At 35.9% G+C, this 15,532-nt stretch overlaps 3 protein-coding genes across 6 annotated transcripts; 1 reads left to right on the forward strand and 2 right to left on the reverse strand.

Moving 5' to 3' along the window:
- Positions 1-35: 35 nt before the first annotated feature.
- On the reverse strand, positions 36-1,444 carry LOC113508028. The gene has a single exon (XM_026890986.1). It carries the CDS (start codon positions 1,357-1,359, stop codon positions 580-582), a length of 780 nt encoding a protein of 259 aa, XP_026746787.1. The 5' UTR covers positions 1,360-1,444; the 3' UTR covers positions 36-579.
- Positions 1,445-1,714: 270 nt separating this feature from the next.
- Positions 1,715-13,426, forward strand: LOC113507984 (probable phosphorylase b kinase regulatory subunit alpha). 4 transcript variants are annotated; one of them, XM_026890927.1, is made up of 18 exons: positions 1,715-2,139; positions 2,247-3,232; positions 3,314-3,527; positions 3,755-3,864; positions 4,954-5,101; positions 5,590-5,754; positions 5,933-6,100; positions 6,493-6,622; positions 6,782-6,861; positions 7,002-7,187; positions 7,608-7,864; positions 8,914-9,042; positions 9,401-9,539; positions 9,722-9,766; positions 10,354-10,458; positions 10,572-10,687; positions 11,102-11,359; positions 11,830-13,426. In XM_026890927.1, the coding sequence occupies exons 1-18, from the start codon at positions 1,881-1,883 to the stop codon at positions 12,085-12,087; spliced, it is 3,753 nt and encodes a 1,250-aa protein (XP_026746728.1). In that variant the 5' UTR covers positions 1,715-1,880; the 3' UTR covers positions 12,088-13,426. The 4 variants fall into 4 exon arrangements, with proteins under 4 accessions (XP_026746728.1, XP_026746722.1, XP_026746742.1 ...); XM_026890921.1 differs by lacking the exon at positions 4,954-5,101 and adding an exon at positions 4,072-4,219 and having other exon boundaries at positions 1,716-2,139; XM_026890941.1 differs by lacking the exon at positions 9,722-9,766 and having other exon boundaries at positions 1,716-2,139.
- A 198-nt stretch (positions 13,427-13,624) lies between these two features.
- On the reverse strand, positions 13,625-15,293 carry LOC113508020 (39S ribosomal protein L28, mitochondrial). The gene is made up of 5 exons (XM_026890974.1): positions 15,159-15,293; positions 14,786-15,053; positions 14,389-14,708; positions 14,019-14,197; positions 13,625-13,804 (listed from the first exon to the last, which is right to left on the reverse strand). The coding sequence occupies exons 1-5, from the start codon at positions 15,174-15,176 to the stop codon at positions 13,747-13,749; spliced, it is 843 nt and encodes a 280-aa protein (XP_026746775.1). The 5' UTR covers positions 15,177-15,293; the 3' UTR covers positions 13,625-13,746.
- Between the last annotated feature and the right edge of the window lie 239 nt (positions 15,294-15,532).

The raw sequence follows: 15,532 nt of genomic DNA on the forward strand, positions 1-15,532 counted from the left end.
AACTTATTTGAGATTGTTCAATCCTAAATACATTCTTTTGGTAACTACAACAAAACAATATCAAAATACATTCATTAAAATATCAACATTGGTGTCTCATACTATATCAAAATTATCACATTATTAACATTCTAATAAATAACTTATGCTAAAAGGAAGACACTTCATTTGACAATTTTTATGCTGCTAAATAAATTTGTAAACATAGATATTATTAACATTACATGTAAGGCACATGTGGAGCACCACCATTATAATTATTATTGTCATTTTTTAATTAGCAAAATATTTGTAGCATCCTGCTTAGCTGCCACATGTAAATAACTATGCTTTATACTTATATAACTTGTTTCAGTTTTATTCTAGTAACAATTTAAATTATTGCCAATAATTATTTAGCTATAAGCATTTAACAATATAGAAATAACTTCAAGAAAAGTTTATTTCCTTTCCAAAAATATTCCTTAGGCCAGTCTGTTGTTTAGGCCACCATTTAACTTAGTTGTTTGGTAAATATTTAATATCTCTTTTCAATATCATCAATGTAGGAAAGCATCTCAATTTTACCCTGATACATCTTTAGTCATTGTACATGCCGTCAAGCAAAAAATCCATTCGCTTGTAATGCCTATTCTTCCAAGCTTCTTGGCCTCTACGCAATGCCATGTAACCAAGTACTGCAAACATAGGAACTAACAAAATTGTTATAACTAGAGGCATTATCATTCCAGGATGGCTGTTGGCATTCTTGGTGTAGGCTTTTAATTCTTTCTTAGGTGTCAGAATGTGGTCATATACAGTTGCTGCAGAAGGTGTCTTAACGGTCATGTTCACAACCTTGTCATATGATAATACACGAGGTTTCAAGTGTACTTCAGTTGTATTTACTTCCTTAGTTTTGTTTATGTTGTTCACCAAAGTTTCATTTACTTTAGAAAGTACTACTGGATGTGTCACATTATTTAATTGTGTATTTAAAGTTTCTGTCTTTTTTGCAACCTTTAAAGGGTCAATAGAACTTTCACCGAGTGTTGACAGAGTTTTCTGAGGCTTTTCACTATTATCTTCTGTATACACCACTCCTTTCCGTGCGACCACAGATTTAACTTTGTTTTTGCCTGTCTCACTATCTAAGCTCATCAGCATATCATGTTTATCTTTAGGTGAATCCAAAATTGATGTATCAGGCAATATTTCACCACCTTCACTTAACAATTTTTCTTTAGTTTTGTTAGGTAGAAAAATTTCATGAGATTCAGTTAGATTTTTGTTTGCGATTTCCGGTTTGCTGCTCGTAATATTTTTGCTGTAAACTATCGGAATAAACAAAAAATTACACAACAGAAGATAAAATATCATTTTGTATAAAACGAAAATTATCGAAAACCAAAAATCTTCTAAGTAAACTCATACAAGTCACAAAAACATTAGACTGGAAATGGAAAGAATAACATTATGACATCTATCATGTCATAATATATGACGTGTGCAGTCAAAACGGGTACAGTAGTGTAGAGCAGAAGCGGTCTAAATGTTAGTCGAATAAAATGTATGAAATTTTAATTAAGTTAAACTTGTTTAAACCCAGTATCAAGTTCATATAATATTCATTAGTACATATTGTAATTATCAATAAGTAAACAGGCTCCAAAACTAGAACTAAAGAGTAGCTCAGTACAAAAACATAAATTCATATGACACTTGTGACAGCTGCGACTTTCAAATGACATAAGACAAATTATCTTCGGTATAAAAATAATATGTTATTAGTAAATATAATTCATTAAATAATACGACGTTCACCGTCATATGTTCGTTATTGAGTGATAATGAAGTGTATGTATCGTTGTAAAACATAAAATACTACTGCGGCTGCCAAGATGAGGACTCGTAGTAATTCGGGGGTGCGTTTAGACTATTATCAAAGGGTAGTGCACAAGTTAATTTTAGATCATCAGCAACCTGTGACTGGTTTATTTCCTGCCAGTCCTCACAATGATCATGCGTGGATTAGGGACAATCTGTACTGCATATTAGCAGTATGGGGACTCTCCATGGCATTCAAGAAAATTGCTGATCAAGATGAAGATCGTGCCAAAACATATGAATTGGAACAAAGCTGCGTCAAACTGATGAGAGGTACATTTTTTGATGCATTACATTATTATTTCTTAATCAATCTGATACAGAATAAACTTTGTTTAACTATCTCAAATTAACCTTCCTGACATGTAATTTTATTACAGGTCTCCTAATGGCTATGATGCAGCAAAAAGATAAAGTGGAGAAATTTAAGAGCACACAGCACCCCATGGACTCACTCCATGCCAAGTATTCTTCTGCCACAGGGCGCACAGTGGTTAAGGACACGGAGTGGGGACACTTGCAGATTGATGCCATCTCTCTGTACCTGCTCATACTGGCACAGATGACAGCATCTGGCCTTCAAATTGTATTCTCCTTAGATGAAGTATCATTTATACAGAATTTAGTATTTTACATTGAATCAGCCTACTGCACCCCTGATTATGGTATTTGGGAAAGGGGTGATAAGACTAACCATGGATTGCCAGAACTTAATGCCAGCTCTATTGGAATGGCTAAAGCTGCTCTTGAAGCCATGAATGAACTAGACCTATTTGGTGCTCGTGGAGGTCCTTCCAGTGTGATCCATGTTTTGGCTGATGAAGCCCAGAAATGTCAGGCTGTGCTACAATCCATGCTTCCTAGAGAATCAAATAGTAAAGAGTTAGACTCAGGCCTACTATCTATTATAAGTTATCCTGCATTTGCTGTTGATGATCCACAGCTGATTGCTATAACACGGGATACAATAGTTACTAAAATGCAGGGCAAATATGGATGCAAGAGGTTCTTAAGAGATGGTCATAAGACACCCAGAGAAGATCCAAGCAGACTGTACTATGAGCCATGGGAACTGAGAATGTTTGAAAACATTGAATGTGAATGGCCATTATTCTTCTGTTACCTCATATTAGATTACTGCTTCAAAGGTGATAAGAACAATGTGACAGAGTACATGCAAATGTTAGAAAAAGTTATGATAAGGAAAGATGATGGGATAAAATTGGTCCCTGAGTTGTATTCAGTGCCAGCTGATAAGGCTGACTTAGAACAGCATGAGCCTGGAAGCCAAGAGCGCATACCATTAGGAAGGTGCCCCTTCATATGGGCACAGTCATTGTATATCTTAGGAAAATTGTTGCAAGAGGTAAGTTTATAAATATTGCATATTATAATATGTTTTAAACTAATTTAATAATACATTTCACATTATTATTATCCGTTTCAGGGTTTCTTGGCTGTTGGAGAACTGGATCCTCTCAATAGGCGTCTATGCTCTGAGAAGAAACCTGATGTAGTTGTCCAAATTGTAATACTGGCTGAAAATAATGAAATAAGAGACAAATTGCTTGAATATGACCTCCATGTTCAGACTATTAGTGATGTAGCACCTATTGAAGTTCAGCCGGCAAGAGTGTTGAGCCACTTGTACACATATTTAGGTGATTATGACTTGAATTAGAAAGGAAATAATAAATTTTAAACTTATAAAAATACTGTGCTGATTAGGGAAACAAGAAGCCAATGTCATCATTATTAATTTTTAAACTACAACAAATAAGACCAAAAGTTGAATGCAATCTATTCAATCTTAGCCTATTTTGATGAAGATAAACTAATTTTTTGGTATTTTACCAATTCTAAAGGATGATGTTCATTATGATTGCAGGTAGAAACAAAAAGTTGGGCTTATCAGGCAGAAAATCCCGTGACGTGGGTATCCTTAGTACAAGCAAATTGTACTCATTAAATGATCGTATTTTTGCTTTCACGCCACAGGTAAGTTGACCGCATTTGCGACTTTTTCAGACTGAATAAAACTGCATGTAAAATGGGTATGTTTATATAAAAGGTCTTAAGTGAATTGTTTTTTTTTTTTGTAAATTGAGCTTTAGAATTATATTCCTTAAGAATGTTAGAGACAAAGTGAACTTTTACTGGTCCTATTTTCCATTATAAACTTAATATTTTTATTTAATTTGCTAGTTTTCTGATATGAGACGTTTCTACATCGCCTCCGACTACGAACTAATGGTCGATACCCTCAAAGCTGAAATTAATTTCTTGAAGTCCTCTTGGCAAAACCTTCTTGGGCGACCTCTTGTGGTCTTGACTCTGAATCAAATGCATTTAGGTATTGTTTGATTTCTTTATTATTTTGTAAAGATTGCTTGCTGGTTTTACGTATCTATGTTTATTTAATTTGTACAATTATTCATTCATGAATAACAAACGCCCTGTAGTTGTTTAGTTTGGTTGATGCAGTGTTTTATCCTATTTGGTTATATAGTCTTGTGTTTTAGAAGTCTGAAATGTGTTGTTGTTTTTTCTACTCAGGCTATGGAATTTTGTAAAGTCCGTTTCCCATTTTTATTGAGTTGAGGTCTATGTTTCATCAAAATCATGATGTAATTGTAAGTTGGAAGGTTGATGTTTTGATAGATTTAGAAGTAGTTGCATCGGTTTACTCCCATATCATTATAATTTACTTGAACTTAATCCTGATGGGTGAAACTAGCTCAAAGGTTAAAGTTATTTATTGTATTTATTTATCATTAATAAAAGACATCTTTCATAATATGTATATTCGCCGCCTTTCGATATGTTACCATCGATATCATGCGAAAAAAACCTATCAATTTCAATTTGATTTTGAGTTTCGATGCGGTTCAGGCGTTCTTAAAAAAAGGGTTTAAACAACCTGTTGATACATATTAAAGTATTATGAAAATTACTAAAAAAAAAATGTTCACCATCATCATTAGATCCATTAGCTACCTTATTTCGACCGTCATAAAGTGTAAATTCGTGCGCGCTGCTGCGCCCGTCCCTGTAATAATAACCTCGCATGGGTGTGGTGTGTCATAGAACTTCGACTACGAAGAGTACTACATGTCGCGCGACCCGGCGCTGCTCGCCAGCACGTTTACGGCGAACGTCGCGTTCCTCGGCATGAGCTGGAAGCAAATGCTCGGCCGGCCGACGATCACGTTGCTCGCTACGCAGTATCTGTTAGGTAAACTGTGTGATGTCTATCTATCTTACCTCTCTGTCAGGCATCTGGTTTCTTCTTCTATTTTGTGTGTAATACTGTAATGTGACAGACGTGTTAGTTAACTTTTTGATATATAATTGATTTTAATTTAAAATAAGAATGGATTAAATTAGAATTTCCTCTACACTGTTGCACACATATCTTTTTTAATAAGAACAAAAGGGTTAGGTTGTGGATGTCCAATCTAATAAATGAGAACAGGTGAAGGTGGAGTGTATCCGTAATGCTTACAACATACAAAATAATACCTACATATGGTACATGGATATTTGTATGTGTTAATAAACTACGGTTTTAAGGTAATATGTCGAAAATGTTCTGTCCCTGTCTAACATTATGAACCAAACGCCATTACTAACAAAAATCATTTTCATCATGCTTTCAAAGCTATTGAATATTCTGTTATTCTGTATTTAACCAGTAAGCTTTATTGGATTTTTACATTTTAGACCAAGGCAAGATCCCGATGGCGATGATAACGACTATGAAAAAGCTGAAGTCTGGATATATAAACGGTACTCGAGTTACTCTTGGTAATCTCGGAGAGTTTTTGAGCACTTCTGCCATTACCAACTTGAGTTTCCTGGGCAGTCAAGAGGATGGATACCCGGACAGTAAGTATTATTATAGGTATAAGGCATAGCTAAACATTACGTTTTATGAATAATAACTGCATACACTCAAATTTAAACGTTTTAAAATAATTACTTTATAATGAGTTTAAAGTGTCCATATTTTTGAGACTTATTATCATGCCTATCAACTATACTAAAATACAAGCAATATTTACAGAGCTAAACCCCGAAGTCCAAAGCTATCTGGAAGAACATCTATTGAAGTCGTTCAGCAACAAAATTAGTTTCATGTCACGGCCTGCAGGCGCAAAGAACAACCGCGCCCTCCGCCGCCGTATGTCCGTACGAGGAGCTATCAAGAAGACCAGGTCTATCAATGTTGACTGTAAGTATAAGGTTGCCCTATTCAATTTTCGACCTTATGCGTATTCGAATAAGATTGATATTGCCTTTTAAGATATGTGGTTAGACAATGTGTATAAATCTTGACTAAAGTACTACAATACAAGCGTGTGATTTTGCATTTTTAACCTTATGGATATTGGAATAAGATTGATATTAAATTCAAAGATAGTCGGAAATTCGGGATCTATTAATCTTTGAATGTAATTACTACGTATAAACTGTGATATTGCATTTATAACCTTATGTGTATTGGACTAAGATTGATATTTCCATTTAGTGCGAGTCGAGAAGACGATAAATAATTATATTCAGAAAAGTTCTTAAATTCGTTACTAGAACTACACAGTAATGATTTTGTATTTCCTTTCCTAGCTGATACTTTGGGTATGGAAGGGGAATCTGTGGGTCGTTCCTTGGAGCGCAAGCCTTCGTGGCTTGATGTCGACCCTTCAACCTACGGCCGAAGCCCGTCACCGGATAATGCTAAGCGTGCTTTCACTAAGTATGTATAAACGATGTATTTTTATTCTATTAATTTTGATATTTAAATGCGACTGGCCTGCTGATCTAAATTTTTTAAATCGGTCCAGCTGTTTAGGAATTCAGTGGCATATTAAAAAAAATAAAACTTCGTTCTAAATATGAACTTTTAATTTTCCAGAGGAACATCGACAACAACTTTGGCAGTACCGGCACCTACTATAGAAGTGACAAAAGAAAGATCTCCTTCGCCGCCAGAAAGTACGCATTTTCTTTTCAAATTTTATGTAAAAGTTTTAAAAAAAAACGTAGTTGCAGCTTTATGTATTGCAAACATGTCACACTACTTCCCACATTTTCGAAGCGATATTTTCATCTAAATACTTTTCTCTCTCTCACAGCTATAATAAACAAGAACTTGACATCGATAGTCCGCAACCGTACAACATCGGAGTCTCAGAACTCGGTGTACGCGGAACAGGAGACCGACGAGCTGATCGCCATGCTGCGGGAGACCGAGAGCCTGGACGAGCAGGGCGACATCCTGCAGTACCTCGTCGATACGCATGGACTTGACTTCAGTACTGGTGAGCTGGTCACGTCACTATAGACAAGTCTTTTCCGAAAATTTCCCGTTTTACTACCAGTGTTAGCTGATGAACACAATTACTGTATCATCCAGAAACGTCATTCAGCTAAAAGTCGTCCATAATTTTCATGATGTCTGCAGTATATATCAGCATAGACAAGGACGTGAAATTTAGACATTAAGAATAGTTCAAACGTATCATGCATTTGAACTATTCTTGTAGTCGGTATAACCGAAAATTTAATGTAATTAATATTTGTTTGATAACCTCTGTAATCAAGTATAAATCTTGCATTGAAATCAAATCAAAATGCATTTGTAGAGAACACAACAGAAATAAAAGGCTCAAAAATGTTTTTTCAAGAAAATGAATATTTACCTCCTCTAAAAGTAATAACACAGTATTAAAATAACACAGGCATGCAAGAAAACGGCAAGCTCGTCACAGTCAAAGATTTACTCAAGGTGCTATACGAGAAGGCTTGCTCACAAAAGCTGTGGGGACTAGTGCGTCATACCGCGGGTATGCTCGGCAAGCGCGTTGAGGACTTAGCGAAGGCTGTTACTGACCTACTCGTGCGACAGAAGCAGATCACGGTGGGCATGCCCCCTAACAATGAACACACTATCACAGCTCCACTCCCGGAGAATGAACTGAGGCAGCTTATACACCAGGTATGTATTTTGACGTTTTTACTTTTTAATGCTTGCTACTGTATCGTTGTATGTGATTGTACTGTTAATGTTTGGCAGTGTGTTGTTTATTTAGGCACTAACTTTTCTTATAATAATAAAGGTATGATTTATACCTTCAGTCGACGGTCCAGTGCTATCGCGTGCTACTTATACACTTTTTTGTCTAAGCAATATTTCATATTGTAGCACTGATATAGAAAATATATGGAGACGTATACATCGCTGTAGTGCCCGTGCGTAGATTTCGGTACAGAATACGGTTCTCTGCAGGCAATGCTTGTACTGTACTGATAAAAATAGAATATAACATTTACAATTGATAGAAAGCTAAAAATCGGGGTTAAACTTAAAACGTTCCAAAGCGAAGCGAACCTCAACGAAGATTTTTCTATAATAACTTATTCATAATAATTTTCTCCAATTTTAATATTTGTTGCATGCAGTCATTTCGCCATGAAAAACAGGGGCATGGAGAGCGAAAGGTAAAATAACATTAATACCACCATGTAAATATAATCTCGCGTTCAACTATTATCATTATAAACATTATAATATACGCTCATTGCTTTCCGTTATTGCCGTATTATATGTGTAAGGTATTGTATGTTGAATGTCAATATATTTCTATAAAAAGGTTGTATAACTATTAGTTTTATAATCCACCTCTTTTTCGAATTATTTATATGTCACCTTGTTTTATGTACTTTCTTTTGGTGAGTAAAGTGAGTATTACCAGTATAATTTAGCATACTCGGGTTAAATAGATATAAGACGATTTATTTAAGATTTTGTATATTATTGAGCAAAACAAATAATTTCTACCATCGTCATTGTTTTTGTTTCATAATGTATTAACTTTTTTTTTGTATGTATAAGTAGGATGTTCAACTTATTAATGTATCGCATATTGTACCAACACAAAAATAACCGATACATCAAAAAAACGTCTATAATATTTCGTTATCAATCAATATTTGCCTCAATTCCCTTCACAACTCACATCTTAAAGTCTATATTCCTATGTCCAGGCGTATGGTGACGACGAGAGTACAGCGATGTTGACGCAGGAGCTGCTCGTGTACCTCGCCATGTTCATACGCACCGAGCCGCAACTGTTCCTCGAGATGTTACGACTTAGAGTCGGACTTATCATTCAGGTGATATATCTAAACTGTTATTATTATTATTTCTAGACTACACAGTCCTAAGGCTAGGTAATGCTTCCCCACTTTCTTCCTTCGGTTGTCTCGTCTCTCTCGTGAACATTTACTATCGTGTATTATTTGCCCATTTTTCTAGTTCCAGATAAAAGCATTTTTCTTTTTAGTACAATTTAAAGTACGCTATCTGTGCAAAGTGGGAGGAGTGGGGATAAAATAACTACTACTACAACTAGCCTTTGCTGTAGCAGCCCAGTGAGAAGCTTTGCTAACAAACATCCAGGGTAAATGGGCTTCAAATATGGATTTGTGCAACTAAATACGCCTCAAATAATAATAATATATTTTGTTTTAGGTCATGGCGACAGAGTTATCCCGTACCCTATCTTGTGACGGCGAAGAGGCCTCAGAACATCTATTGAACCTCTCGCCTTTTGAGATGAAGAACTTACTACATCACATACTCAGCGGAAAGGAGTTTGCCATTAATAGCGGTATGTATTAAAAAAAAACATTAAATATTAAATAATGGTACAAATCAAAACACATGTGTCATAAAACAAATGAGAATTTATAAAATAAGGTGGAAAATAAGATTAGCATAATATTTATAACATTTCAGATTTACTTTGCTATTATTCATATTAGTCCAATGATTAAATATTTCCTTTTGCAGCTAACTCACTATTTGTAATAAAAGGAAAGATCAGTAAAAGTAAAGGCGAGTGGTTCTGTGACAACAGACTTTTGCTTATGTTTATGTCTGAATGCACCCTGTTGTAACCCTCTTTGTATTCGTACTTTTGCACACCTGTTTTATTTTTTTACTTGTATGTTTTCGACCCCTGATATGCAGTGTTAGAATCCAATCCGTTTTATGCAGTTTCAGTGATCTTCAACATTCAGATTTGGATATATCTATGTGATAATTGATGTATCATTTGTATAGCAAAAAAAAAGTTGACCATCACTGACAATATCATTTTATACTTTTTTTCTATAATTCATTCAGTTTTTTTCCGCTTTCTTATATTATTGTTTCCTGAACGTCTTCTTCCTTCAAAGATCTATAAATTGATGGATATCGGAAATTCTTATCTGTCTTTTCCGTGTAAATATGACAAATATTATTTTTATTATTTTTTCGAAAGCAATTTTTTTCCTGTAAATTTGTGATTAATGTCGTGTGGTACTTTTTAATGTTTTACGTGTAACATTGAAACACTTGTTTACAAAATGTATTGGTGGCTAAAAAAATATAATGTAATATATATAACCTAATATATTATTGACATGATTTTATTTCAGTTGGCCGCGGTAATTTCTCCATAGTGAGCAACAAGTCTACTAGATATGGCAAAAAATCTCAGATCGTTTTAGAAGGTCAATCGTTGCAGGGTGGTATTGAAGACAGTAAGTTTATAACATGATGACTTTCCTAACTACAATAAATAGTGAGATTCTGTATTTTAGACCGACGAGTTTGATTTGCCTGTCTACCTAATGTTCTGATATTGTGTGTGCAGCGCCTATGACAGAGCCAGACCGTCAGGGCCAGTGGCTGCGGCGGCGGCGCCTCGACGGAGCACTGAACCGGGTTCCCAGAGACTTCTATCCACGTGTATGGGGCGTTTTGGAAAGGGTAAGCCTTTAAAATACCAACATATCTAAAAAGTTAAAGCTAAACTATTAAGCAAGTATTTACCGAAGTAGCTTAAACACTACTTGTACTTAAACTATACTTATTTTATTCCCGGCTGTTATTCCTACATCTTTGACAGTTGTTACAGGTAGTCAGAAGCTTGAAAAACTCTGACAGCCAGTCTAACCAAGGAGTGTCGTGTTGCCCAGGTAACTGGGTTGAGGAGGTCAGATAGGCAGTCGCTCCTTGTAAAACACTGGTACTCAGCTGAAACCGGTTGCATTGGTAGCCGACCCCAACACAGTTGGGAAAAGGCTAGGCCGATGATGAATTCTGATAATGCTGACCCTACAATAAGAAGAAGATTAAAGCGAATAGCATCCTAGAGTCATCGATCTATTTTTTTCATTCCAGTGTCAAGGCTTAGTAATACAAGGCAAGCTCTTACAACCCAACTTAACACAAGAGATGACATCCGGCGAGTTGAAGTTCGCTCTCGCGGTGGAGACCGTACTGAACTCGATCCCGCAGCCCGAGTACCGCCAGCTCGTGGTGGAGGCCCTCATGGTGCTCACGCTGGTGGTGGAGTACAAGGCCGTGGCTCATCTCGGCGGGACCATCGAGGTCGAGAGCCTGGTGCACAAGGCCAACCAGATATTCTTAGAAGATCAGGTGAGATTGTTACTATGAATCCATCAGTACTAAGTTGGGAGGTGGTTTTTTTTTTCTATTATTGTAAACGCATAACTTCTCGTTAAATAAAGCAATATGAAAATTTTTGAAGAAAGTATTTCTCAAAGCCTTTGGATACAAAATGATTGGTGAAACAAACTTGTCACTAAACAGTCACAATCTAGCCTCATATCCGGCGATTTTTTTTGTTTAAATATGATGGTCGATATCGGGTGCTTTGTTTTTTTATGCTAAAAAAAGTTTTTGTTTGTTCAAAATACGACTCTCGCAGTAAGAAATTTAATCCTTGTGTTTCGGGGGGTTTTACAAACACACAAATTACGTGCACAAAGACACCACAGACGCAGAACAATACTTATCCCCGCGACAAGTCGCGCTCGCGGTTTGGCGTGGTGACTTCAACGACTCGGCTGTCCGTGCAGTCTGTTAATTTGAATGTCCGTCATCAGATGCGCTGCAACGGCGACGCGACGCTGTGCTGCGCGAAGGGCGGCGCGGCGGGCGGGGGCGCGGGGGGCGCGGGCGGGGGCGGGGGCGCGGGCGGGGGCGCGCTGCTGTGCGGCGGCGCGGCCGGCGTGTGCCAGCACCTGTACGACAGCGCGCCGTCGGGCAGCTACGGCACCATGACGTACCTGGCGCGCGCCGTGGCCGCGCTGCTGGCCGCCGTGCTGCCGCACGACAAGCCCATCGAGTGCACCATCACATAAGCAAACGCCTAGCAGATCCAACATACATACTTTTCGCTTGACTTCCACTAAATGATATCTTACTAAATCCATTTCTACCAGAACTTGTGTATTTCACCGACCTTTTTTTACGACTCCCACACTAATTACTCAACCCATGTATCGCGGATGTTTCACAAATATTCAAGTCAAATGCACAAATACTCTCAATTATCTCATAACAGACATTTGTGGATCACACCAATACTTGTACTTCACAAGGATCGAACTTACGATACGTCTCACGTAATTTGGCATAGTGACCTTTATCACCCAACAAACTATGCAGTTTTCAATTTGTAATAACTTTAAAAACTGCAAGGATATAATCAAATTCAAAAAAAATAGCCAAGCATATATCTTCCTCTTCAATTAGTTAAGCTCAAAAGTATAATAACCAATCGCTTACCAGTAGGCAGTTTAGTTGCAGAAGGTAGTTTTACTAATGATAAGTAAATAAGCTTATCAGAAATCTAAATACCGATGTTACTCTATTTCTGCATCTTATGTAACTTCGACGTCAATTTACTATTACTTCTAATCCTTCCCAGTGCAATAACTAAAACAGCAATGTGTCAATCTTATTAATGTTAATTATCTTATAGGTATGATACACCCAGAGCTGTCTGTATACTGGGCATATCTTAATTTTCTTAAACAGTTCAGTGTCTGACATTGAAGCTGATATAAGTATTGTTACGATTAAAAAAAATAAGACAATAATCAACTCGGTTCATCTGAGTTGTGATGACTTTTACATTAGAAATGGTTGTTATTAATGCCTATGTTTACTCCAACCTAATATTTACAACCTCGTTAGTTTATTTATAGAATAATTACCCAATCATCCTTAAATTTTCAACTCTATTGTAGTTTATTAACACGTCCCATCACTGTAAATTTAGATACAGAACAGCCATCATATTTGGGTGGCTTGACGAGTGTAAATGTTTCACAAAAACACTTGTGTCAATTTAGCGTATCAACGACATTAACGACATTGAAATAAATTGTTATAAGAGTCATGGCTAAGTGCCATTATTTTTGAAGCAAACTCGCCTAGCAATTCAAAATAAACAGACATGTGTATTATGCCCCCTTAATATAGTTATATGTTATGACAAAAATAGTTCCTTTGTTAGGTGTGTTATTCAGATATCAGATATCCTATTTTATCAATACTTATCATATTATATTGTCACAAACAAAAAAATATTTGTGAATGTATTTTTGAACTAAGTATAAGTTAGATTTAGGTTTAATAGACAATTATTAATTAATCAATGTTGAATATTTTCGGATATTAAAATTATTTTATCAATTGTGTGTTTCTATTCTGTTTTTTGTGTCCCTAGTCTGTTTGTACAAGAGCAAGCAATTTTTTTAAATGTACATAATAAGGCAAGTCTGCAAGAGTGTTTGTTCATTCATTAATGAGTACAGACAAGGTCACAAGGATACCTTGAATGTATTTACACTGAACTGATTGAAAAGTGTAAAAAAATCAAAATACAAACAATTTAATTGTAACACCTATTTATTCTAAATAAAACTATCTCTGGCAATAAACACATCTACTAGAAATGTTACATTTTGCTAAAACAACAATTTTAATGATTTTCACATCAAGTCAAAGAGTAGCTAAGCTTCATCTTTTTTACCAAACGGATTCATCTTTGAAAGCCATGATGTTGTGTTTCTGAAAGAAAAAGTTTTATGTATAAATACAAATTATCAATGTTTCTTATCTTCTTTTGTACATATGAGTAATTATTTATTATGGAGTGTAAATAAACACACTGCATACATGTTGTACTGCTATCAGAATAACTACTGACTTGCAGCCAGCTTCAGCCATAGTTATTCATAGCACACCATTTTCTGGAGAAAGAGTAATAAAAAATTTAACTTACGACAGTTCATCAGGTGTCTTTGCTGCTTCTATTCCTGCTGCTTTTAACTTCTCTACTAGATTTTTTCTGTACATATTTTTTAAAGGGACAGGCCTATTAGCCGCCTCCTTCTGTTTGGCTAGCTTACACAGGGCTTCATACCATGACAGTCCATACCATTCTATTTCTTCTGGAGTGTACTGAAAAAGGATTTAGCTGTTTAGAAAGTTACATAATAAGAGTCATTCATGAAAGGTTAAACCATTTAGAAGTTTTACAGTATGTCATTTTATATTATTAAGTCCATTGATGGGATAATATAAATAATTAGTATGTTCGGACCATATTGACTTTATTGAATTGTGTTGAAATTACAGATATCTATACTTACGGATGACAAATAAGTTTTATACTCCTCATAAACAGCTTTCTGCCTCTCAGGATCATGTGCATACCGAGGGCATCCATTCATCAACTCCGTTAGTATTTGTTTCTTTAACTTCAAAGCTAACATGGATACTAGGTCACATGCTGGTGTCTTCAATAAATAGTGATCAAAACCATAATGATCATTGATCAAACTAATGGTACGGTCGGTGACTGTGACCGAAAGGTGGGTATTCAGCACCTCAGACTTGACTACAGTCCTCTTTATCACAGGCACCCAGTAGTGGGGTACTCTGCGTCGTCGCGGGTCGCGTTTCTGAAAGCCTAAAAAATAATAATAGAAGAATCAATAACATAACCTATGAGGCCACTGATTATGTCTTATGGAGTTATGGGGGTACCTTTCACAACAGCTTCTCCACCCCATATTCCTTCGTGAATCTCATTCGGATACTTCAATGGTATCGGGATGTTCTGTATAGGTAATATCTCTCCAGTTAGGTCATCACGTTTCCATTTCCCTTCTTGAGGGATGTAGTGGACAGCAACGGGCTTTAAGACTTTCCATTCGTGCCAGAATTTCTTGTAAGCAGTTGGCAATTCCGAAGCAATACCAATATCAAACCTACTTTTTTTCTTGAAGGTTTTAGATAGTTGACGTGCTGTTGACTGAAATAAATAATCTACGCGTCATATTGCACAAGGTAATATCGACAAGATAGCCTTATTGTATGATGAAACATTGTCACCTTTTACATCAGACGTATTACATACCTGGATTCGTGATGCCATTGAATTAATTTCTAATAAAAACCATAAAAATGAGAATTCCTAGTAATTAACAAACAAATTTCTGCTATAGCCAATTTTATTTGACAAGACGTCAAGTGATATCTCTAAATAATGTCATGTAGAAAAAAGAATGACAATGGCAATGTTTCTGCAAAATAAAACTTGCTGTGAACCCAGTTGAATTTAATCATTGGTTTTATCACCAAAGTTCCAATATTTTTAACTTGATAGTAATTATTTATGTGAGTACATTTTTACTAGAATATTGTTATGTAAAAATTCACCTAAAAAAAAAACTGCTGTCACTATTTTATTGGTGACAAATGAACACAGCAAAAGAAAGATTTACTTTGAAT

This window comes from Trichoplusia ni, chromosome 2 (assembly GCF_003590095.1).
Source record: "Trichoplusia ni isolate ovarian cell line Hi5 chromosome 2, tn1, whole genome shotgun sequence".
Taxonomy (NCBI): Eukaryota; Metazoa; Arthropoda; class Insecta; order Lepidoptera; family Noctuidae; genus Trichoplusia; species Trichoplusia ni.

Coding starts and splice junctions, on each gene's coding strand:
- LOC113508028 (XM_026890986.1), bottom strand. CDS start 1,359: ATGATATTTTATCTTCTGTTGTGTAATTTTTTGTTTATTCCGATAGTT.
- LOC113508020 (XM_026890974.1), bottom strand. Junction 14,709..14,785: donor TGGAGAAGCTGTTGTGAAAG/GTACCCCCATAA, acceptor ATTATTTTTTAG/GCTTTCAGAAACGCGACCCG. Junction 13,805..14,018: donor AAGACACCTGATGAACTGTC/GTAAGTTAAATT, acceptor TTTTTCTTTCAG/AAACACAACATCATGGCTTT.
- LOC113507984 (XM_026890927.1), top strand. CDS start 1,881: ATGAGGACTCGTAGTAATTCGGGGGTGCGTTTAGACTATTATCAAAGG. Junction 6,101..6,492: donor CAGGTCTATCAATGTTGACT/GTAAGTATAAGG, acceptor TTCCTTTCCTAG/CTGATACTTTGGGTATGGAA. Junction 7,188..7,607: donor TGGACTTGACTTCAGTACTG/GTGAGCTGGTCA, acceptor AAAATAACACAG/GCATGCAAGAAAACGGCAAG.